Here is a 27,103-nt window from a genome sequence, read left to right on the forward strand (position 1 = left end):
TTATGACAATGAGGCAATTCATGCCATGCAGGGGCTTAATAACATTGTCAAATCTGTAAATTCTGTAAACTTATAAACTTTCACAAAATTTTGCAAATATTTCTGAACAAAATTAGCTTACAAATTTTTATAAACTTGCTCAGATCAAGGGCATCTCTTTATTTTTAAAAGTGTGTGCAATTATCTATTTTACAAAAGTTGCAGATTTTACGAGTTACCAAGGATAAATTGGTTAATCTGTCCTTCCCTCTTGATTGGCGTGCTACACGCTTTTTCAATATTGGTTTACATGCAAGCACTTACAAACGTTGAGACGATAACCAATCTGTATAAATTTTGGATAAAGTTTTTAAACTGATTTTCCTTCAAGTAATTTTTGTAAATCTATGTTAAGTTTAAAAAGTTTACAGACATCATAGGCCGTTAATTTGTGCAAAACATATAGGCGTAACAAAGTGTACAGGAACGTGTTTAATTAACACGAATGATTTATGAGACTAGTTGGCAAAGGTGAAAGTAAATAAGAAAAAGATTGTGAAAACTTTTTTATGTACGAAATTCAATACAACCTCTAAATAGTAGATGGCACTTTCAAATCTCCAAATAGTTTTTGCCATCTGAAATTTGCTAAGTTTTAAGTCTGGCGTCTAATTCTCGCGTAAAAAAATAATGTGGCCGTTAACGTAATCATTGGTAACTTTGTAAAATTTTGTAGAATAATTTTACAAAATAAAAAGACTCCCCTGATCGTAGCAAGTTTACAAAAATTTGGGAGCTAATTGTCCTTTGAAATCTTACACAATTTTTAAACAAGGATGCTTCTTCCATCTATCTAATTAGTCTTTGCGACCGGTAATTGGCCACTTTTTAAATGTGGCGTGCAACTTCGCATAAAAAAATTTGGATATTCTTATTTTCATTTTGTCACAAGAAAAAAAGATAAAGGAAGAAAAATTAGTTTTTATTTTAGCAAATTTGCAACGTTAAAAGTCGTTTCGTAATTTTTTGGCCGTAGGGAATGACAGAGACTGGTTAGAAAGGTACTTATTTTAGAGTTTTTGTACCTAGTTCCTTGGAATCGGTTACAAATTTGAACCTTCACGGCAATTTATAAAATTTTATGAATTTTTAAATGTAACAAATTTTAAGGTTTTTTTTGTGTGATATCAAGTTTTGAAAATGGGAACTTTCAAAATATTATAACTTCAGTTTATTTGAGTTTGTCATAGAATAGAAATTCCATTTTTTTTGTTCCTCAGGTTTTAAATTAAAGATAACTTTTTTATAGTTAACTTTATAATTCACGCCGTGCTTGGTAACATTGTAAAATCCCTAGTTTCTGTAAAATTACAAACTTTTACAAAATTTTAGAAAAATTTCTAATGAAATTAGGTCACAAATTGTTCTAAGTTTACTCTGCAAGAGTGTGTTTTTTTATTTGAAACCTTGTAAACTTATTTTACAACACTTTTACAAGTTACCAAGGACTGCGTGAATTGTTTCATGAACTGCATAAACTTTGTTTCAGTTTGGAAAATATTATAATTATCCCTTCGAAAACTTTAATCTAAATTTAATTTAGATTCATTAAAATTTAATTAAAATCAAAATTCAATCTATTCATCAATCCATTCATCAATCTAAATTAAACTTAACGTCCCCAAATATTCCAAAAAATGTTAAAGGGTGTCGCATTGAACCATATTTAACCAATAAATGATTTTATCAGTAATAAAATCATAATTTACGGATTTCACAAGCTAAAGATGTCATCGGTATATACAAAAAGAAGATTTTATCTAAATTATTATTGCGCCTGGAATTTTGTAACGTTATAAATACGACGAAGCCTAACAATACATGTTCACCTTAATTCGTATCACGGATTATGATAAATAGAGAATGGTAGCGAATGAAAATGAATTTTCTGTGATTTGAATGAAAATGAGTGAAAAATTCAGTCATTTCAGATGAATGACTGTGAATGAAAGGATTTTTCACTCATTTCATTTTTCACCCTATGCTTAATACATGGGGCGAAGTAAGAAATGAAGTCAGATGAAGTGAAATGAAATGAGTTTGAAAGAAAATAACTGCATGTGAATGAGAATCTTCAGTCATTATTCGGAATGACTAAACTTTGAATGAAAAAAGTGTTTTTGAACGGGTATGCACGTAACGTTATACGAATTTGATAGTCACATAGCGTGACAATCAAATTCCTATTTATTAGTTAATCTTTACTTCCCTCTTGATTGGCCTGCTACACGCTTTTAAAAAATTGGTTTGCATGCATTCAAGCTCTTACAAAACGAGGATGGATTTTTTAACTGATTTTCCTTCCACTAATTGCTATAAATTTACCGTAAAGTTTTCAAACATCATGCATCATTAATAGATACAAAAATTTCGGTGTACTGAATTGTACAGAAACAGTTTATTTTATATCATCTTCCTTCACCTTCTTACATCACGGAAGTGATACAGTAGGTTCCATCTAGGAGCCGGGAGACAATGCCTTTTTTATAGCGTAGGGAAAAAATCGCCCTGCTTGCCACGCACACCACATGCACACTTCTCCTCACAGTTCTTTTAGGCAGCAAGGGAGACAGACATACTTTAACCAAGTGAAGAAATTCTGGAAAATTCTCCAACCTTTTAGCGTCCACACGGATAAGCCACCACAAGGTAAGTTTAGTATTTAACTGGGGGGTTGGAGGTTTATCAGAATGTCCAATTAGCGGTTCAATTAATGCAGAAAAAACTTTGATTGGTTATTTCAAATACTTAAATTCCTGTTTATTTTAAATTATAATTAAATATTGTACACCGCTCAAAGAGCTGAACAGGTGTTTGTTGCTCGCAGGCACCTCAACGAGGTGACGAGCTTCGTGGTGAACTTGTAAAGGCCCACAAAATTCTAAAATTTCTATTTCAAAATTTTGATTAGATGAGTGAAGATAAGAATGAAACTCCATCATTATCCAAGATTGCGGAGTCACTTGAAAAGCATGAATCGGCCCTGGAGGCACTGAAAAATATTCCTGAAATATTAAAAAAGCTAACAGAAACTGGAGGACTGCCGCAAGAGACTAATAAGGCATCATGGTCATTGGGTTTGTCAGATGAAGAAGATGACGGTGGTGAAAATGATGACCTGAATGTTCATAATTTAATTGGAACATCTCAAAATGATATTTCAGAAGGTACTTTTTTACAAAATGATTATATGATTTGATTCTTAAAATGAACGAAAAGGTAGATCAAAGTTTTCTTTGAATGTTTAGACATCAATGATCCCGAAATTGAAAGTATTCTTCAAGATGTAGAAAAGGAAATTGAATTTGGTCCGGAATTGAAACCTCATGTAGCTGAAAGCTTCCTAAGGACCGTGAATAGGCCTTTGACTAAAGAAACCAAATCGTCATTGAAAGAAAAAGTAAAAATTCCAGCAAATTGTAAACAATTCATGCCACCCAAAGTCAACCAAGAAATTTGGCGACTTCTTCCTCAACCAGCTAAAATGGCAGACTTAAAAAATCAACAGCATCAGCAAATATTGAGCCATGGCTTATCAATTTTGTCTTCAATCGCAAACATCGTTGCCGAAAACAAGGATAAGATTCCAAAGGAAGTCACGTCCACCGTCCTGCAACTGGCGATAGATGGATCCAATATTTTTGGTGATCAATTTCAGACCGTGAATGGAACGAGGCGGTTCGAAATGAAAAGATTCTTGAATCCTGAGTATGCAGGAATTTGCAATAATAAGGTGAGGTTGAAATTTTCAGGTTGAGTTTACTTAATATCAATACGAATTTTTTTTTTATATGTACATATACATAATTGGCACTAAAAATCCAAAATCAATGTAATGATTTAGATACCGTCAGGGGAGTTCTTGTTTGGTACTGATTTGGCCGACATTCTAAAATCATCTAAAACGACTTCCGCTTTGATGAGAAATACCGTCAACAGAAATAGTCGACATCAACCTTACATGAAAGCAGCCGTCCCAAGACAAGCAGGCTCAGCAAATTTAAACTGGAATCGCCCGTTCTCTTACCCAAAGCGGGGGAACGGGCTGAATCGATTTCGACAGACGTTCCAGGCAAACCAACCAAGATTCCAGTCTCAAAACTTCAGCCAGCCAAGATTCAAGAGGGGACAGTAATTAATTCGAAAGTATGTAAAACTGCTGGTAGGTTATCAAATTATGTTTCTGAGTGGGAAAAAATAACTAAAAATAGATATTTGTTGCAAAGCATAAAAGGTTACCAGTTACCATTTAAGCAGATTACAATTCAGACATTAATTCCAAAGCAGCCTTCTTTATCTGTACTTGAATGTGATTTAATTACTCAAACTATTGATAAATTGTTAGTGTCAGGTGCAGTTGTAAAATCTCATGAAGAGTCAGGTCAGTTTATCTCGAATGTATTTACAGTTCCGAAGCCAGATGGCTCGCGCAGGCCAATCATTAATCTAAAACACTTGAATGAATATTTGGATTGTCCTCATTTCAAAATGGAAAGCATTAAAACTGCTTCATCCTTAGTTTGCACAGGAGCATTTATGTGTGTAATTGATTTGAAAGACGCTTACCATTCTATTCCAGTAGCAATGGAGCATCAGAAATTTTTAAAATTTAATTGGAGAGGATCACTGTATAAATATACTTGTGTTCCTTTTGGCCTTTGCACAGCTTCATTATTATATACTAAATTACTAAAACCAGTGGTAGCATATTTTAGAATAAACGGCATTCTTTGCGTTTGTTACCTTGATGACTTATTAGTAATTGCTCCATCAGCAGAATTATGTAAGGAACAAGTGAAGAGAATTATAGAATTGCTATCGAAACTTGGATTTATTGTTAATCTAGAAAAATCCCAACTTGTCCCGTCCCAAAACATTAGATATTTGGGCTTCGTAATAGATTCAGTTAGTATGAAGTTGCTGCTGCCATCAGACAAGGTTGACAGATTGATAGGAAAATGCAAAGCAATTCTCAAGTCAGACAATAACACAATTCAAAAAGTATCTGAATTGGAAGGGACTTTGGTATCTGCATGCCCTGCGACGAGGTATGGTTTACTTTACACTAGAGATTTGGAAATAGAGAAGACGCAGGCCTTGCAGAAAAGTTTTGGTGATTATCGTACTAAAATGGTTCTTTCTTTAGAATCGAAATCAGACATTCAATGGTGGATAAATAATTTAGAAACTGAGTGGCAATTCTTACTAAAGACACACCCAACATATTATTTATCATCAGATGCGTCACCTTCAGGATGGGGCTCTTATTGTGAAGATCGAGTGGCAAAGGGCCATTGGGACAAAGACCGAATGGATTTGCATATAAATGTATTAGAAATATGGGCAGCTTTTTATGCAATTAAAACATTTGTCGATGAAAATAATGCACATGTCTTGATTAGGGTAGATAGTTCAACCGCCATGGCATATATAAATAGATTTGGGGGTTGTAGGTCTCGTCAGTGTCATTCAGTAGCAAAAATTTTGTGGCAATGGTGTGAATCTAAATCTTTAACAGTCACTGCGACTTGGATAAATACAAAAGAGAATTATATTGCTGATAGTTTGTCTCGGGCTGAGAAGGATTCGTCAGACTTTATGTTAGGCTCAAACTATTTTTTAACTTTGAGTAAAAAATTTGGCAGCCCAAATATTGATTTATTTGCTACATATCAAAGCAAGCAATGCGAAAAATTTTACTCGTGGAAGCCCGATCCATTCTCAGTAGGCGTTGATGCATTTACATATATATGGCAGGATAATTTCTATGCATTTCCTCCATTAAATATGGTTGGGAGAGTCATAAACAAAATTACACACGACAAATGTCAGAGAATTGTGGTAGCACCATACTGGCCAACCCAAGCCTGGTTTCCTCTGTTTACAAAGCTATTAATTTCTGAAATTGTAATATTCCGTCCCAATAAGAATCTTTTGTTTGATCCTTACTCTAGCCAACCTCATCAAGTCAACACGAAACTCAAACTAATGGCAGGAGTATTGTCTGGGAAGCACTAACACGATTAAATTTACCGGAGGATACACTTCGAATAATTCAAGCATCAAAATCCAAAGGAACTTGGGCTCAATATGATTCTGTGTTAAATAAATGGAAATTATTTTGTACTTCTAATTGTTATTCAATGTGGCAGCCAGATATTAATGCTGTTCTAAAATTTCTAACGTATTTATTTTCGTTAAACTTAAGTTATTCTGCTCTTAACACTGCCAGGTCAACTTTGTCAACTGTGTTAGGTAGATTTGAAGGTTGTCCTTTAGGGGAGCATAAACTTGTTGTTGATTTTATGAAAGGAGTCAGCAAACTCAGACCTCCGGCACCAAGATATCATGTAACTTGGGACCCAGATTCTGTATTGACCAGGTTGGCGTTGTGGAAAACAGCAGATTGTAATTTAAAAAGTCTTTCTTTAAAATTGGTAGCATTATTGGCTTTATGCACTGGTCAGAGAGTGCAAACTTTAGCATCAATTGATTTATGTAATATAATTTGGAATGAACCTGTTCAAATTAAGTTAACTGGTATTCTCAAAACCACTTCTGTATCGAAAAGTAACCCAATCCTTGTACTACCACCCTACCATGATAAAGAGTTATGTCCAGTGTACACTTTAAGAAAATACGTCGAAGTTACAGAACCAATCAGAATTGAGGAGAAAAAATTGTTAATTAGTTTTGTTAAACCTCATAAATCGGTTGGTTCACAATCTATTAGCAGGTGGTTAGTTGAGGTTTTAGCCATAGCTGATATTGATACAAAAATGTTTCACGCCCATAGTTATAGACACTCTTCAACGTCTAAGGCTGCTATGAGTGGCGTAAATATAGATACAATATTCAGTAGAGCTGGTTGGTCAAAAAATTCTAATACCTTTGCTAAATTTTATAATCGTCCAATTGTTAATGTAAATGACTTTGCCGAGAAAGTGCTTACCGTGCGTAGTAGTAAATAAACCTGTATATTTGTAATTTTATTAATTTGTTTTAAATAAATGTATTACGTAATACTTTAAACTGTTTATTTGAGCTCCCTTGCTATACCTCATCAACTCACTTTAAAATCTACTGTATCACTTCCGTGATGTAAGAAGGTGAAGGAAGATGATATAAAATTGGAGATTTTGCGAGGCCGAAGGCCGAAGCAAAATCGTAATTTTGTAGTATCTTCCGTAACCGGAAGACATCACGGCCCTCCAACCCACCCCCAGTTTTGATTAAGAGTTGATTCGGGCTTTGAATCTGTGAGGAGAAGTGTGCATGTGGTGTGCGTGGCAAGCAGGGCGATTTTTTCCCTACGCTATAAAAAAGGCATTGTCTCCCGGCTCCTAGATGGAACCTACTGTATCACTTCCGTGATGTCTTCCGGTTACGGAAGATACTACAAAATTACGATTTTGCTTCGGCCTTCGGCCTCGCAAAATCTCCAAATACATTAGAGTGATTTATGATGTGAGTGTTGGCAAAAAATGTCAACTTTTAGGGTAAAAAAATCAATGCAAGTTTTTGCTACTTGTAAACCTACTAATTTTTAAATGTGGCTTTTAATTCTCACATACAATTCGCGTACTTATTTGGTAACTAGTAAATCATCAAAATAGTAAAATAATTTTACAAACTTTTCCATAAAAAAGATCGGAATAAGTTTAAAAATTGTTATGATAATTTTCCTTTGATGTATTCCTCCATTTTTATATAAGGCTTAAAATTTCATCTAACTAGTCTGTGCGACCTATAATTTGCCAATTATTAAATCTGATGTCTACTCGCAAAAGAGAAATAATGCGGCAATTCGCTCATTAGTCTTGTAAAATCCGTGCGTCTTGTAAAATAATTTTACAAACTTGCACAAAATAAAGAGACCTGGGTAAGTTTTCAAAATTTATATTCAAATTTTCCTTTGAAATATTATACAATTTTTAAACGAGGATGTTTCTTCCACTTTATCTAATTTGTTCTTACGATACGACCTGTGATTTTCCACTTTTTGAATTTGGCGTTTAATCTCCCAAATCATAATATTGGATATTTTCATTTTGTTATAAGAAAGAAAAATTTGTGTTATTTAATTTAGCAAATTTGAAATTTTTAGCTTGCAAAATTGAAGACCGTCATGCCTACTCCTGCTTCAATGCACTAGTTTAGTAAAATAATTTTACAAACTATTACAAATAAAAAGACACTATTAAACGGAATGAGTTTAAACAAATTAGTAGACTAATTTGCCTTTGAAATGGTAGACCATTTTTTAAACAAGTTTTTTCAATCACATCTCATTAATTTTTTCGACGTTTAATTTTCCAGTTTTTAAATGTGGTGTCTAATTCTCGCAAAAAACTATTGAATATTTATGTTTTCATTTTGTTATAACAAAATTTTCGAGATATGCGAATACAGACGTATCTGTACGTTCATACACATATTGGAAATTAGTTGAAAAAATCGTATTATTAACATGACATTTCCAAGTAGTTTCGTAAATTTTGTGAACACCAGGAAAGGATATCAGTGAATTGTAAATCAGTGAAATCACAAAAAAGCGCTTAGATACATAGCTCTTTTAGAAATTCATGTAGTAGTTCTTTAGAACAGTTTGAAAATTTTATAAAATTATATGACAAAGCTTCACGCCATTTTATAAAATTTTTTGAATTTTTTAGCGTTTAAAAAATTATTAGGTCTATTTCTTTGTGCAACTTTCACAATTATTATAACTTCAGTTAATTTTGGTTGGTCATAAATTGGAAATTTCATGTTTTTTTTGCTCAGGCTGTAAACAAAAGATAGTTATTTTTAGTTCTTGGTAACATTGTAAAGTCCATAAAAACTTGCAAATGTTTACAAAATTTTACAAATATTTCTGAGGAAAGTTAGCTTAGAAATTTTTGTAAACTTGCTCAGATCAAGGGCGTCTCTTTATTAAGGGGTGAAAGCCCTTTATAAGATCGTTATGTCCGTCTGTCTGTCCGTCCGTCCGTCCGTCCGTCCGTCCGTCCGTCCGTCCGTCCGTCCGTCCGTCCGTCCGTCTGTCTGTCCGTAGCTCCGATAACTTTTGAACGAAAAGACATAGACACTTGAAATTTTGAACGTAAACTCCTAACGTCAATGGACAGGACGAGTTCGAAGATAGACACTGTGACATCGTCACCTGTGACGATGACGTCGTCCCAGTGGCGAAAAGTGACGAAAAAGTGTCACTTGTCACTTTTGACATGTGACACATCATTTTTAACTATTTTTCAATGAGGAATTCGAAAATTCATGTCATTTTGCGGTTGGACGTCACCTGTGACGATGACATCGTAACGGTGACGAAAAGTGACGAAAAAGTGTCACTTGTCAGTTGTGACATGTGACACGTCATTTTTAACTATTTTTCAATGTCAAATTCAATGGTGACCTCCATTTTGACCTCAGAGGTCATGTAAAGGTCATAGGACATATCTATTTCAATTTCAACTGAAATTTAACCCCGAATTCAATGGTGACCTCCATTTTGACCTCAGAGGTCATATAAAGGTCACATAAGGGTTATCAACTGTTAAATTTAACACAAATAAGACACAAAAGTCGAAAACACGTCAGAAGTGTCAATCTTAACAAATTTTCGAACAATTTGATATTCACATTGACGTATGACACTCCTTTCACCCCTTGGTTACATGCGTTGTAACGGTTTATTTAGTAAAAGTTTGTAAAATTATTTTACAAATTTGTCAAGTTATCTGGGAATGCGTGAATTACCGCATAAACTTCGTAAACTTTTTTCAATTCGGCAACCATAATTATCGCTTCGAAAACTCCCATATAAAGTAAGCTTAACGATTCCAAATATTTGAAAAAATGTTAAAGAGTGTCGCACTGTAGCATATTTGACCAATAAGTGATTTCTTATATACGCAATTTTTACCATGGCTGTGTGAATTGTCTCAGTAATTTGTAAAATTTTGTACAAATATCTAGTTAATTAAGAATTAATTAATTGACAGTTTATATGTAGTGTGCCCAAAACTGAGCTGATCGCAAATGCAAAACATTACACTCTAAATAAAGTTTATAAAAATCATATATTGCTAATTGATACAAAAAATATATGTGCTAAAATCTATTAAAAAAATTAATTCGAGTGAATTGTGAGAGGAGTGGTTGGCAAAGGTGAAACTTGGGAGTCACTTTCAAACCATCTACATACTTGTTACTGGCAAATTATAATTTGGGAATTTTCAAACCTAATCTAATTCTCGCATAAAAAATAATAAAAGCAATTCACGCGTTGGTAATTTGTAAATTCCGTAAGTTTTGTGAAATAATTTTCACAGAATAAAGACGCCCTTGATAGAAAAATAATATTGGATATTTTTGTTTTCATTACAATAAAAGAAAAAAATGACAAATTTTCAACTTTTATGTTGGCAAATTTGCAACTTTTAAGTTGCAAAATTCAAGACCGTTATGCTTACTCCTGCTTTAATCCGCAAGCTTTGTAAAGTAATTTTACAAACTTCTCCAAAATAACGGAATAAGTTTAAACTAATTTGTAAACTAATTTTCCTTTGAAATATTCGACAATTTTTTAAACTTAAGTCTAATTAATCTTTTCGACCTGCAATTTCTCAACTTTTAAATGTGGCGTCTAATCCTCGCACAGAAAAAAATAATACTCGACATTTTTGTTTTCATTTTGTAACAAAAAGAGATAAAGAAAAATGTTTAGTTTTTATTTTAGGAAATTTTGCGACTTATAGCTTTTGACATTTGCAAGATATGTGAAGGTTGATGTATACGTTAATGTGCATATTTGGAATTAGTCGAAAACATTGTTTTATTAAAGTGTCACATTCGTAAGCCGTTTCGTAATTTTTTTGGATGTACGAAATAACAGACACTGTTTAGATGCCTCCCTCGGTTAGAAACTATGCAGTTTTTTAATGGGTTTTTAATGGGTAAATATAGATGACTTGACAAATTTAGCAAATTTATTTATAAAACCACGTCTTTTGATGTTATTTCCATGAATTTTTGTGATTTCTTATATGAGGATGAGTTTGCGAAATAACATGACCATTTTGTGGGTATTCATATTTTTATGAGTTTCATTTGCAAAATGCAAATGTCAAAACCATTGTTTTTTAATAATAGTTTTCCATCAAATTTTTGCGAAATCTCAAATCTTTACAGGTTATGTTACTATGCCCAATTTTAGAAATACGTGAGATTTGCGAAAATTGACGTGAATATGCTCATATTTCGAATTTGTAAAAAAAAGAACTGTTTCAATTAGTGTTTCTCAGCGGGTACGAAATCCTTCATCCGACCCCGAACCCGAACCCGATATCTTCTACCCGAATCCGATAAGTACCCGAACCCGATAATCCGATTTATTTGGGGAACGATCCGAATCCGAACCCGAACCCGATACGCTTCATCCGAACCCGAACCCGATACCCGTTAAGTACCCGATAAGTATAAAATAATTGCATACACTCATTTGTATATTAATTAATTTGTTTCCGAATTATTGTTGAAACAGTTAATAACTAATGACAACTTTGAGCTTCAATTTTATAATTTCGATTTGTTTGTCAAAAATGAAACCAGCTTTAAATTGCATAACTTTTTATTTCTTCCACTAATATCAATCACTCATGAGTACTATTGTTCATACTATTTGTGGAACTGTCATATAATATGTAACTCAAGATAGAAAGGCAGAAAGAATAAGATTAGGTCCTCAATCTCGCCCATGTTAAAATTTCAATCGAGTAATGTGTACATGGAATGGTGAGGGAGGACCTAGAAATGGTTAAAATTTGGTTATTTATTTTATGAACGTTCTATTAATTGAAGGACATATTGATTTTAAACAACTGCCAATGTTTAAAAAACTTATTGTGGGACTTAAATCTTATATTTCAATTTTTAATCGGGTTTTCGGATGATCCGAAGGTAAATCCGAATCCGAACCCGATAAGAATCGGATACTGAAAGCGTGATCCGTATCTGAACCCGATAACGTTCGGATACAGAAAGCCCTATCCGAATCCGAACCCGAACCCGATAAAAACCCGATAACGACCCGAACCCGTTGAGAAACTCTAGTTTCAATGTTGCACTTCCAAGTCGTTTTGTAACTTTTTAACAGAAAGAAATAATAAGCATTCACTAACGAGATCGAAGTACAACGATACATATGGGTTCAAAACACTGTTTGGGGTACTCGTAAGTAACCACTTGCAAGAAATGACGGAAATAAAGTGCGTTTTTATCTATTTTCAAACTATATAGGGAAAAAAATCACTAGTATTCTGAAAAATTATTATTAAAAAAAAGTAGTATTTTGACCTGGAAGAAATGCAAGCCACAAGAAACGACTTCTCGCCGCTATACTTCATTAAGCACGTGGTTGGATGACGCATATTGCTTGCCCTTTCTTGCACCCCGCATTTCTTGCGTTTCATATTTTGCAGTGCAAGAAATTTGGCCAACCCGCAAGAAATGAAATACTGTGCGCTGGTTAAAAAATTGGACCAAAATTTGATAAACAAAATTAAATTTCAAACTTTGGACCAAATTAAATTCAGACCTTCACGCCATGTTATGAAATTCTGTGAATTTCTGTGAAATACTAAGAACTTTAAATTTTAGATGTCTTGCTCAAAAAATATGAAGTTTTGAAAATATGCAACTGTTATAACTTCTCAGTTTGTTATAAATTTTAAATTTCATATTTTTACTCAGGTTGTAAACAAATTATAGTTCTTTTTTACAATGAGGGAATTCACGCAGGTCTTTGTCACTTTGTAAAATCCGTAAACTTATAAATTTTAACAAATATTTCTGAACGAAATTAGTCCACAAATTTTTGTAAACCTGCTCAGATCAAGGGCGTCTTTTCATTTGTAAAACCATGGAAAATTTTCTTGACAACTCTAAATGACAAAAAAGATGACTTTATCTATCTACTAAATTAAATTAAATTACTATCACGCCTGCGATTTTGCAAAGTTATGAATACGGCGTGTAACTTAGGCGTTGCAAAAATATGCGATATTTACAAAAAGAAGTATAAACATGGAGAAAAGGATAGGAAGCTTTTTTTAATTAGATATCTTCAAATTTATGATAGTCAGGCAATTCACGCAGTCCTTCGTAACTTTGTAAAATCCGTAAATTCCGCAAGCTCACTAACTTTAACAAGATCTTACAAATACTGATTGCAAAGGAAAATTAGGTTACCAATTTGTCTAAATTAGCTCAGATCAAGGGCGTTCTTTTTTAATTGGTAAAAGTTAGCAAAATAACTTGCGGATTTCACGAGTTACCAAAGGACTGCGTGAATTGTCTCAATATTTTGCGAGGGATACGTGAGTCACGTAACGTAACAATCAAGTTCGTATTAATTAGTTAATCTGTCCGTCCCTCTTGATTGACGAGCTACACGCTTTTACAAAATCGGTTTAAATGCAAGCTCTTACAAAACAAGGGGACGATTTTTAACTGATTTTCTTTCAAGTAATTTTTCTAAATGTGTGCAAAATTTAAAAAGTTTACAAATATCACAGATCGTTAATTAATGCAAAAATATGGGTATGCCAAATTTTTATCTAACTCGAATGTATTACGACTAGAGGGGTTGGTGGCAAAGGTGAAAGAACATAAGAAAAAAATTGTGAAAACTTTTATGTAAAAAATTCAACACAACTTTTAATTAAAGACTGGAAATTTCAAATCTTTAGTTAGTCTTTGCAATCTGTAACTTGCTAATTTTTAAATCTGGCGTCTAATTTTGGCATAAAAATAATAACACGGAGTCCTTGGTAACTTGTAAAATAGGTAATTTTACAAACTTGTACTTGCAGGCTAAAAATGATGAAATTAGTTTGCAGAATAAAACAAATTGTTGTAAATTTTTCTTTGAAATATTACACAATTTCGAAAAAAGGAAGGATGTTTTTTCCACCTATCTAAGCAGTTTCTGCGACCTGTAATTTGCCCCTTATTAAATGTGGCGTTTAATTTCCTCAAAAAGAAATTGTACAGAAGGACAAACAAATTTTCAGTTTTTAGTTAGTTTTGCATCTTTCAGCTTGCAAAATTCCAGACCGTCATGCTTACTCTGCCTTGAACCCGCAAGTTTTGTAAAATAATTTTACAAACTTTTCCAAAATAAAAAGACATCTTTAGTAGAAATAAGGTTAAAAAAATTTGTAGACTAATTTTAGTCTGTAATATTAGACCATTTTTGAAACAAGGATATTCTTCTCATTAATCTAATTAATCTTTTCGACCTATAATTTGCAAATTTTTAAATGAGACGTTCAATTTTCACATAACACAAATAATGCGAGATATTTTTTTCATTATGCTTGCAAATTTTGCAACTTTTAGCTTGTGAAATTTACGAGATATGGGAATATTGATATGAGTATATTAATAAACATTTGGAATTAGTGAAAGAAATTGTTTTATTAAAAAGTCACATTTCTAAGTCGTTTCATAATTTTTTGGCAGTACGAAAAAGCTAACACTGTTAAGAAATTTGCATCTTTAGAAATTCACGTAGTTCGTTGGAATGGGTTCAAAATTTGACAAAATTAAATGGCAAACCTTCACGCCATTTTTAAAAAGTTTATGAATTTTTGAATGTTACATATAAAATTGTCAGATTTCTTGTTCGGGTATAAATAGTAATATGAAGTTTCGAAATTGGGAACTTTCATAACTATGGATTAGAACTAGTTTATTTGGGTTTGTTATACAAATAATTTTTTTGATCAATTTATTTTATTAATTTTCTTTTTGCCACATTTCGCAAAAATTTTGCTGGACAACCATGGGCTGTTGTTGCAAATTTACCCAGCAATTGGGCATATTCTTATTTCGCAAAATTATTTCTCAAATTCATCCTTACCTGTGCAAATTTAAAATTCGTTGCAAATTTAGTAAGTTTGCAACTTTTAGCGTGTGTAATTTGCAAGAAAGGCGAAGGTTGATGTGAGTATGTAAGAAATTAGTTGAACAAATTTTTTTTATGAAAGTGTCGCATTTAAAAGTCGTTTCGTAAATTTTTTGGCCATAGGAAATGCCAGAGACTACATCATAGATACGTAATCTTTATTTTATGTAGTTCTCAACTTATAAAATTTCATGAATTTTTAAATGTAACAAATTTTAAGGTTTCCTTTTTGTGTGATATGAAGTTTTGAAAATGGGAACTTTCAAATTATTATAACTTCAGTTTACTTGAATTTATCATAGATTGGAAATTTCGTATTTTTTTTGCTCAGGCTGTAAATAGAAGATAGCATTTTTATAATCAGGTACATAATTCTTGGTACTAAACATTGTAAAGTAACATTGTAAAGTCCGTAACTTCTGCAAAAACTTGCAAATTTTTACAAAATTTTACAAATATTTCTGAAAGTTAAGCCTGTTAACTTGCTCATATCAAGGGGTCAGATCAAAGTACTTTATTTTGTAAAAGTTTGTAAAATTATTTTACAAAACTAACAAGTTACCTAGAACTGCGTGAATTACCGTACTCCTTTAAACTTCGTAAACTTCATTTCAATTTGGCAATTATCGCTTCGAAATCTTCCATCTAATTAAAGTTAACGACTCCAAGTATTCTGAAAAAGTTTACAGGGTGTCGCATTGTCGCATATTTGACTAGTACATTTTATGATTTTTTTACGCAGCCTTAACCATGGCTGCTTGAATTGCCTCAGTAATTTGCAAAATTTTGTATAAATAGTTAATTAATAATTAATTAATTGACTTTTAATATGTATTTGTGCGCACAAAACTGAGCTGGTCGTAAATGCAAAAGATTAAATTAAAATAAATATGCTATGCCATGCTTTTAACACGGTTTTACACTCTTAGAGAACCCGTATTAAATTATTATACGCCAGAGTACACATATGTATAACTCAACCGGCACGGTAATAACGGGTACCGTTTTGTAATTTTGTGTTATTGACAAATTTACAACTCAGAAACAAACTACTACCAACCCGGTAGGAAATTTTTACCGAAATTTTTACCGAAATTTTTACCGAAATTATTACCGAATCATTACCAGTACGGAGTATATATGTGAATCAACCGGATTTTTAACAGTATATGCAGTTATTTGAGACTTTTTTAGAATTTGTAATTTACGTGAAATATATATAATTAGATGAAAAATTCAAATTTGTAAGAATTAAACACCAAATTTAATTTTGAGATATTGTTAATTTTGTGTATTTATATCTCTTAGGTCCACATGAGTCTTGTGAATGCAGAAATTGTAAATTTTGTAACTTTGTATTTTGAAATTAATGTTAAAAAAATTAACAATCTTTTTAGAATTATTCTTATCCCAATGAATGAGTTGATTATAATTATATACCTCACCCCATAAAAAAGTAGAATTTACAATTTTTGCAGAACTGATAGCAACCTTTTTTACAATTAAATATATATTTTTTTACGCATTGACAAATATAAAAAATGAATACAAATGTGCTCAACTTGAGTAATTCTTGAAGTCAGGAACTATATATGATTCCAGGCAATATTTGTAATGCTGAGGAAGATAAATTGTTAATTCGTCGCCATTTAAGAAATATTTATCTGGTAATAACCCAGTTAGAATTACCAAACTATGTTCCCATCTGGAAACTAATGATTTTGTGTGAAAATCGAAAAATACAATAAATACTCCAATTATTCATCTACATATCTCTCCTTAACAGAATTAAATTGTGTTTCCACTTGAGTTTCAATCTTGCAAATATTTCATAAGCAGAGACAAATTTCGACATTTTGCTAAATCAAATTGTATTACATGCTTGCAATTATTATTTCCAACTTTTGTAAGTCTAGCATGAAATATATGTGGGGAAGAGGTAGTTCTGAATTTTCAAGATGTTTTACCTCAACAAAATGCAATAGTTGCATCAATTTTAATAATAATAAGAAGCTCTCACTTTCTTCAGTCAAAACTTAATCAAGTGAGATTATCAAGTGTTGTACGAGTATTAGACTTACCGAATATTTAACTTGATTTAGATGGCTCTATAAACACTATAAAATCCAATAAAAGCACGATTTTGTGGGGTGATTGAACAACATTTTTCATGTAAATGACTTCGATTCAACTTTGTCACAAATTTGTTGCCCAGTTTTCTAAGTCACCGGAATTTTACAAGTTTGTAAACAAGAAACTTCGATAATGTTAACAAATTTGATGAAACGTATCAAAAAATTGATACGTTTTTTTGCATTTATAAGTCGATTCGTAACTTTTTGGAAGTTCGGAATCACAAACACGGTTTACATGTAGTCTAATTTTTTATTTTTGGTTCAACATTTGACCAAATGAATGGCAAATTTTATGAAATTTTATGAATTTGATGAACCTTAAAGATTTAAAGGTTCTCGTGGTACTGCAGGTTTATTGAGGCCGTTTTTTTGCTTAGATTGTAAACAAAACTTACAAGGGAACATACCGAGGTGTCCAACGAGTTAAGGGTCGACACCTATACCAAAATGACCACAATACATGACTTATTAAACAAACTGAAGGAATTTCCGTGTAAAATTCACTTTTCGTCAAGTTGTGACGATATTTGTGACGAGCGCATGACCATCGGGTTGCCAGCGGGAGATGTCGGCCGCTGAACGATCAGGTCGAAGAGAAGCGTCGTCGTCTTCAGAGATTTCAAATTCTTTCAAATTTTGAAAACATCTTGAAATTTTGAAAAAAAATTTGAGACAATTTTGAAAAAATTTTGAGAAAATTTTGAAAATTTGAGAAAATTTTGAAATTTTGAGAAAATTTTGAAATTTTGAAGAAATTTCAATTTTTTTCAAAATTTCAAGTGGTTTTCAAAATTTCAAATGGTTTTCAAAATTTGATACAAATTTGAAATCTCTAAAGACGACGTGAAGACGACGACGCTTCTGTGTGTTCGACCTGATCGTTCAGCGGCCGAGCTCTCCCGCTGGCAACCCGATGGTCATGCGCTCGTCACAAATATCGTCACAACTTGACGAAAAGTGAATTTTACACGGAAATTCCTTCAGTTTGTTTAATAAGTCATGTATTGTGGTCATTTTAGTATAGGTGTCGACCCTTAACTCGTTGGACACCTCGGTATGTTTCCTTGTTAGTTTTTTTATATAAAGAGGTAATTCACGCATGCCTTGGCAACTCTGTAAATTCCGTAAACTTTTACAAAATTGTATTTCTCAACACAATTAATTTACACAATTCTGTAAACTTACTCATATCAAGGCCGTCCTTTATTTTGCCAAATTAATATACTAACTTTTACATTCATTAATAAATTCGAGTCAAAAATAGCATTTGTAAAAAAAATAGTTTAGTATTTTTCAAAAAACGTTCACAGTGACCATCATGATTTAGTAGATTGAAGAATGCACGTATTACACCATTATAAACATAATTAGATCAGAAATGATGAAACTTATTAGCCGAGGAGTTTTCAAATTATGAAAAAAATGAAAAGTGATAAATCAAGATTTAAAGATTACTGACAAATCTGTAATCTATCTAATCGTGAACCGGACCGATCATCGATTTTCAACTCATGGATAGAGAAATTCATAACTACAATATTCGTCACCAAATTATTGATCACCACTCACATACACATATTCATATAGAAACTTTACTAATCCTAAGTCGGTAATAAATTATTGCAAAGATTTGTAAAGTAACATTCGTTTTAAGGATTTATTAACTCATTTTTCAGAACAATTTCCCCCGTTTATCTCCCCCTCGTCGCGAAAGATGTGGATCCCTTCGTGTACGTAACGCTAAATCCCGCCCTGCTCGAACCGCTCCTACTTTCACGCGCACTTCCGGCCAGGACGAAATACAAGTTGGGACTTTCCCTCGACAAAACTCGGGGCGAATTGGTGATCAGATCTGTCTGCTTTTTTTGTGACGCGGGTGGCCCCGTCGTGCTCACCTTGCCCGCCCAATCACCCGCTACTTTCGACTACTTTCCCGACTACGTCCTTAACCTGGAAGGCCACTTGTTACGCATAGCCTGTCCCGCGATCAAGTCGCGGATTGAGGCGCTCCCGCCGTACGAAGAGGTCAACAATGCTCAGCGGGGAATGTGGAAAACCATGTTTGAACAGTTTCTCATGGTCAAATTCAACTTTACGTATAACGTTTTCCTCTCCGTGGGAAAAAGTGGGAGTTACATTGGCGGAGGGGGAACCGGACTCGAGCTGGAGAATGGAACTTGGATCGGTGGGTGTTAGTTACTGTTTGAATTTGGCGCTTGGTCTTCATTACCAAAGATACTTAACTTAGCGATAACTGAAAAAGTTGGGGAAGTTTTACCGAAAAAAAAGTTGTCAAATTTGAATTTTGTAAAATTGTTGGCACAATTTCACGGTGATGCCAAATAAACCATAATGACAAATAGTATCAAACCCTAGTCTTAAGTAGTATAAAAAAAATCAGGTTCATGTCACCTTTGAAATCTAACACCTGTAATATTTAAGTGAAATTTTTAAGAAAAAAATTATTGACTTTTACGTCTTACAAATCGTACGATGTTGGTAAATATATTTATATTTCATAAATAATGTAATTTTTTTAAGTATCTCGAAAGTTCTATACCCCTGGGAATGATTTATTACCCTAATTTTCCACGATATTCAAATTTGTCACCACTCTAAAATTAAGTGCTTATTACGAAAGCGGGATTAATTTTAATGTTTTTGACAATCCCATTTTTTATTTATATTTAGGCACTGTAGGCGATATTGTCGCGGGTCGCGCCGATATCGGAATTATTACGGCGAACACGCCAAAAAGAGGTAACAAAACATTATTTACGCGGGAAATTTAAATTCCTAGGTGCGTAAACAAAAAATTAAATCTTTTCAGTGAAAGTTGTTGCCTTCACGAACTCCTTTTTCGACATCAGCTATCTCAACTTTATCACGACGGAAGGGACGCGCGTCTTTTCTCCGGCCGCGCTCCTCTGGTCGTTCGACATCTTGATGTGGGCCTGCATCGGGCTCTCGACCGTCGTGGCGTTCCTCATCTTCAAAATTATTACGCGCACCATGACCGCACTCGGACTGGATAAAGGTGACGCCATGAGTTTCGCGCGGCGCGGAATTGTGAGCCATGAAAATTGGGGGATTCAGCACCAAATATTTTTCGTGGCGACGAGCTACCTCGATCAAGACTGCGTCCTCCCGAGGTTCACCCCGCTGCGGTGTTTCGTCGCGTTGTGGCTCTTTTTTACCTTGATTATTACCACCATTTATAGGTGAGCGACTGTATTTCTTTTAGATAAATTCAAATTTAGCGCTATAATTTAAGGTATAGATTGATACATAGAATCGCCGCATTAGTAATTAATTAATTTAGCTCTACGCGATTTCGATTAACTGAGAAATATTAATAAGCAATTTTGGAAAATTCATAAGTTCCATTTCATGACAAAAATTCATAACTTAAACGACACCGTTATTTCATATTTCGCAAAGTACAGTTTTAAAATTTCTCAGCGAATTTCAGATTCTACGTAAAAATAACACTCCAAAGCGTTGATAAAAAAAATTGATAAAATTTTCACATTAGTGAAAAATGGTAGATTTAAATGTCATTATAGATTTTTTAGGGTATAAATTATAGTTTGTGATTTATGTAGATTTTTTTAGAGCCCTGCACTGTTTCACAAATTGACCACATGTGTCAAATCCGTTCCTAATTTTCAAATCCGGATTAAGGATTATCAATTTTCCTTGGGACCCAAATCCGGATTTGAATTAATTATTCTTGTTAATTAATTAATTTCCTTGAAGTTTTTCAAAATGTACTTACTGAAAAAAATGTTAAAATATTTTAATAAGATTGTGTCATTTGCTTTTTGTTTCTAAAATTAGCACGTTTTAATTGTTTTTCTTATCTTGGAAACCAAAAGGATCACGATTAATTTTTAATTTATCCTGATGGAAAGATTCGAAAAAAATAATTACACACGTGGAGTTAACCAATATTGTAAAATGTATGATTTAAACGACTTTGTCAAGTTTTTTGCATAATCAAATCACTCATAAACCTATCAGATTCATTTTCTTTGGTTCCACAAATCTAATAACAAATAGCAACATAATTTGCAGCGCTTTTACAAAATTCGAAATATTATTAATCAAAACTCTTTTCTGAAAAAGGGTGGAATTTTTGTTACCAAATGTACAAAGAAAATCAACATGTTTTAATTTGCTAAGCATGATTTCCAATAGGCTTTTAAACAAGTTGCCAGGTTTTTCTCTTCCAAAATTTCCTGATGTTTCACAAACTAGAACAATCAAAATTTATATTTGTGGAAAGATTCTAAAAAAACTAATTGCACATGCGGCGGTAACAAATTTTATAAAATGCAGGATTTGTCATTTTTTTGCATAATCAAATTTCCTTAATGTAACTGAGGTGCTTACCCCTCCTCTTGGAAAACCTGGGGAACTTTAACATGGTTCGAATTTTTTTTGGAAATTCAAAACATTGCGCAAACCATTTGAAATGATTTTTTCAATTTTACCTATAAAACTGGCATGTTTTTTTGTCTCAAAAATATATTCGAAAACCATTAATTTGTGAAATGACACATGTTCAGCAGCAATTGCTTATAAACGGGAAAAAATTGAAAAACGGGTTTCTGTCAAACGTGACAATTATTTAAAAGTCTAAACGAGAAGTTTTTTTAAATGTAGCACAAAATAATGTTAAAAATCCCAGCGTCCTTTTTTGTTCGCGGTTCTGATCAAGTCGTCACATTTTAATTTCTCCTTGCAACCCGGAAACTATAATAATAACGATTAAGTAATTTAAAGTTGTGGAAAAATTGTAAATAATAATTATAAACGCGGAGTTATCTAATTCTGCTTGAATGTCAGAGTTAAAAGACTTTGTCGATTTTTGTACATAATCAAATTCCTTAAGAGATATTTCAGATCCAGTTGGGCCAATCGGTAAATCTGGCAAGCGCCAATAAAACTTAATAATAATATTTTAACACTACTTCTATCCTTGTGGAAACCAAATTTATTTAGAAATCAAATACGTAAATCCCGAATAATGCCAAAAATTGTTACCCAGCCGGGAATCGAACCACGGCTCCCTTGAATTCATGTCAAGTGCTCTGACCTCTGAGCTACTAGGGCAATTAGTAACATTATAGGGACTTTTACTGATATTTGTCTGTGGCCTTTTTCTGTGAATTTCTACTTTCTTTTACGGTGGTAACGAACTGTTGCCTACCAAAGAAAGTTCACTTTTGGCCTACGATGGAAAGTTCTTTTTTATTCCGAACTAGGAATTTGTTTTGATTTTAACACTACTTCTATCCTTGTGGAAACCAAATTTATTTAGAAATCAAATAATATAATTAGAAATCAAATCAAATAATATAATTAGAAATCAAATCAAGGGAGCCCTGGTTCGATTCCCGGCTGGGTAACAATTTTTGGCATTATTCGGGATTTACGTATTTGATTTCTAAATAAATTTGGTTTCCACAAGGATAGAAGTAGTGTTAAAATCAAAACAAATTCCTAGTTCGGAATAAAACAGAACTTTCCATCGTAGGCCAAAAGTGAACTTTCTTTGGTAGGCAACAGTTCGTTACCACCGTAAAAGAAAGTAGAAATTCACAGAAAAAGGCCACAGACAAATATCAGTAAAAGTCCCTATAATGTTACTAATTGCCCTAGTAGCTCAGAGGTCAGAGCACTTGACATGAATTCAAGGGAGCCGTGGTTCGATTCCCGGCTGGGTAACAATTTTTGGCATTATTCGGGATTTACGTATTTGATTTCTAAATTAATAATAATAATATAGTAATATTTTAGGAAATACGAAACATTGCGAAAAACTCTTTTGAAGAAAAGGATGAAATAATTTTTCCAAACTAACATCGAAAAATTGGCACGTTTTTATTTCTCAAGAATATTTCGAGACCCATTTATTTGTTAAATAAGCTGTGATGCGAAATGACACGTGTACTATTTAACTTGCTTGAAAACTAAGGAGCTATTTTTCAAACTTGAAAAATGTGCTGGTTTCTGTCAAATTTGAGCAGTTTTTAATGTAACATAGTTAAGATGATCACCACTCTTCTTGGAAGAACTGATTGGAAACACAAACATGACTTTCAAATGTCTTCGGAAATATGAAACTTTACGCAAAACTCTTTTCTAAACAGGATGAAATTATGTTTCCGAATTACGTTGAAAATCAGGATGTTTTTATTTCTCAAAATTATTTCGAAAACCAATTACAAATATTTGTCACATAAGGTGTGACACGAAATGCCTCGAGCACTATGTAATTCGAGTGCTGTAACTTAAAATCTGAGTTAACTAAAAAAAATGGGGAAATAACAAGTTCTTTCAAATTTGAGCAGTTTAAAATTGCATGATTTTAACGTCTGAAATAAAAGTTTTTTAAAAAATTAAGTGGAAAATAATATAAAAAGATCTCTGTATCCCTTTGTCTGGATTTGGTTCCCACGTAGTCGCATTTCACATTTTAATTTTTCTTGGAATCGCGGAAACTTAAATAATAACGATCAATTAATTCAAAGTCGTTGGAAGATTGTAAAATTTAACTTATTGGTTCAAATTATAGGTTTTCTTTGTACTTATCTTTTAAGAAACATTTCTATAACATAACGACGACTTTCTTTTTTGAAGTTTTTTGATAATCTAATTACTGAAAATTCAGTCAGATTCTTAGTTGTTGAATTTATTATAGCTATCAGAAATATTTTGTTAATTATAACTTCAAAAATTTACATAATTTGCAATTCAAAAGCTATCAATGACATCTTTGAACTTTGGAATAACAATAATTTCAAAAGTTTTCTTAAATTATATTATTTTCAGGTCAAAAATGGTCAGCCTTCTCGCGTTCCCCGTTTTGGAAAAGCTTCCCCTAACTTTTGAACAATTGGTGGCCTCTGATTACCAAGTCGGCTTCATTAAACATGGCGATTCTGCGTACAACACGTTGAAAGCTTCGACGGATAAGGTGTACGTAACGCTTGTCGATGAAATGGAAATCATCACGGGAAACGGATTGGAATGTTTGGAACGTGCCGTGGCGAAAAAATATGCCTGCATTGCATACGCCTTCTCCACGATTTACTTAAAGGCGAGAAATTTGTCGGATTCGGACATTAGGAAACTTGTCTTTGCGCCGGAGTCAACGTATAATGTATAATATAACAATTTACAAAATAATTAATTTAAATTACGACGATTATAGTCTGCGCATAAAAATTAAACCACGGACCATACGGATTATTTTTCGATCAGATTTTTTTTACTCATAATGGAGGTTTTCCATCGTATGGTTTCAAATTTTTATTAAATTAGTGTCAATCTATCACAAATTTAACATGAAATTTGCAAAGACACGATGATTTCTGAATGCTCAGGTTTGACATAGACGTTTGTATCCAAAGAGGAATAATATTTGCATCCTATTCGCATGCAAATATTAATATTAAACCTGATCATTGGTAAATATGTAGGTCGCAAAATTTTTATCTGCTATTTCTGTGATTTTAATGACCTCTAATTTTCCTAGATATTTATGGGCCTCGCCCTCGAAGGTGGCTCCATCTACAAGGAAGGTTTCGAACGTTGGCTCGGCTGGACGCGTCCTTTCCATCTCGCCGATTTATGGGAGGAGCAGGACATGTACTACAACGTCCGCCTCCCAAAACGCGCCTGGTGGCTGGAAACCAATCAAACGGACAAATTGGAACATTCCGACTTCGTGGAGAGCGACGACCTCACTCTGAAACACATTTCCGGCGCGTTTTACGCCCTCGCGGGTTGTCTTCTCATCTGCGCGGGAGTTTTTGTCCAGGAGTTGGTCAGCTATTATTGGGAGCGCGAAATGGAAAAAGGTTTAATCTGGGTGAGACTGAAGGTCAGATTGAGGACGATGGTGAAATTGAAGAATCGCAGAGTTGTACGGTTTAATAATTATTATTAGGTAATTAAATAGTGATTGTAAATAAATTAAAATAATGGCATGTATTTAACAAGCATTTCCCTCTTAATTAGTTAGTATTGTGTCATTTTAATTATTGCAATTAATTGTAATTAATTTCCTGTAATTTGTTGGTACATAAATAGTGGAAATAAATCTTGATTTTGAATGAAAATTTATTTGGCGTGGATGTGGTCGCGTATTACAACGCGATCTTACGGGCGAACCCGGTTGGAAATTAGTCGCAAAAAGTGAAGTTTACTCTTAGAAATGGGGTTACGATTATAACCAAAAAGTAAACGAATGTGACTCTACCCCCGTGGTTATGAATTTGTCACCAACTTGTTATAAATTTATTAGCTCTGGTGACAATTTAATACCAAGTCGGTGAAACCTTATAATTAGTCAGTAACAATTGTAAACATTGGATGACAAATTTATAACCACGGCAGTAGATTCATATACGTTTACTTTTTACCTTTTGGTTATAATCGTAAATTCCGTAAACTTAATAACTGTTAAAAAATTTTATATACAAATATTTCTGACGAAAAATAGGTTACAAATTTCTGTAAACTTGCTCAGATCATGGGCGTCTTGTCGTTAATAAAAACTTGGAAACTTACATAATATAGAAAAGTTACGGAATTAACAAGTTATTGATGTCATTGACTAAAAACGAAGAGTTTATCTTAATTACTATTGTGACCGGAAATTCGCAAAGTTCTAAATACGGCGTGTAGCATTGCAAAAATATGTGATATTTTTATCCAATGTGTAGAAAAAGAAGAATAAACATGGAGAAAAGGACAGGAATATCGAACGGATATCGAATTTCAAATTGCTAAGCTTTAATTTCAAAATATTACAACATTTAGAATACTTCTTCCATCTATCGAATTAGTCTGTGCGACCGGTAATTTTCCACTTTATAAATGTGGCGTGCAATTCTTGCATAAAAAAATAATTTTGGATATTCTTACTTTCATTTTGTCTCAAGAAAAAAATATAAAAGAAGAAAAATTAGTTTTTATTTTAGCAAATTTGTAACTTTTAGCGTGTAAAAAATGCAAGAAATGCGAAATTTGATATAAGTACATTCACATATATTTGGAATTAGTTGAAAAAATAGTTTTATTAAAGTGTCACATTTCAAACCCGTTTCTTAATTTTTTAGCAGGAGGAAATTACAAACACTATTTAGATGCATACTTCTTGTAGCTTTTTACGTAGTTCTTTGGAATGGGTTCAATCATTTGAACGTTCAATTTATAAAATTTTATGAATTTGTGAATCTTAACAAACGTTTAGGTTTCTTTTTCGTGTAATATGTAGTTTTGAAAATGGGAACTCTTATAACTTTAGTTTTTCATAGATTAGAAATTTCATATTTTTGGTTGTTCAGGTTGTAATACAAAATATAGCTTTCTTATATTGAGTACATAATTCACGCCTTCAAGTGTAACATTGTAAAATCCAAAATATTTACAAAATTTTGGAAAAATTACTAATGAAATAGGTCAGAAATTATTCTAAGTTTACTCAGCAAGAGAGTCTTATTCACTTGTAAAAGCTTGTAAACTTATTTTAGAACACTTTTACAAGTTACGAAGGACTGCGTGAATTGTTTCATGAACTGCATAATCTTTGTTTCAATTTGGCAAAAATTATAATAATCCCTTCGAAAACTTCCATCTAAATTTAACGTCCCCAAATATTCGAAAAATTGTTAAAGGGTGTCGCCTTGTAGCATATTTGATTGAACAATAAATTTCATATCTTTTGTTGTTCAGGTTATAAACAAAAGATTTGAACAATAAATGATTATTTGCATTTTGTTACAAGAAAAGATCAACGAAGACAAGTTTTTATTTTGACAAATTTTGGAACATTTAACTTGTAAAATTTACGAGATATGCAAAAGTCGATGGAAATACGTTCACACAAATTTGGATTTAGTCGATAAAGAAAATTGTTCTATTAAATCGTCACATTTCCAAG

At 32.8% G+C, this 27,103-nt stretch overlaps 1 protein-coding gene across 1 annotated transcript in view; it reads left to right on the forward strand.

Moving 5' to 3' along the window:
• LOC118437721 overlaps positions 1-25,615 on the forward strand; it is a 51,850-nt gene extending 26,235 nt beyond the window's left edge. The window contains exons 3-7 of the mRNA XM_035857027.1: positions 18,822-19,330; positions 19,837-19,905; positions 19,976-20,366; positions 23,986-24,316; positions 24,692-25,615. Of these exons, the coding sequence (XP_035712920.1) occupies positions 18,822-19,330; positions 19,837-19,905; positions 19,976-20,366; positions 23,986-24,316; positions 24,692-25,105 (1,714 nt within the window). The 3' untranslated portion in view covers positions 25,106-25,615. The remainder of the gene's footprint in view (positions 1-18,821; positions 19,331-19,836; positions 19,906-19,975; positions 20,367-23,985; positions 24,317-24,691) is intronic.
• Positions 25,616-27,103: the final 1,488 nt, after the last annotated feature.

This window comes from Folsomia candida, unplaced genomic scaffold, assembly GCF_002217175.1.
Source record: "Folsomia candida strain VU population unplaced genomic scaffold, ASM221717v1 Fcan01_Sc015, whole genome shotgun sequence".
Classification (NCBI taxonomy): Eukaryota; Metazoa; Arthropoda; class Collembola; order Entomobryomorpha; family Isotomidae; genus Folsomia; species Folsomia candida.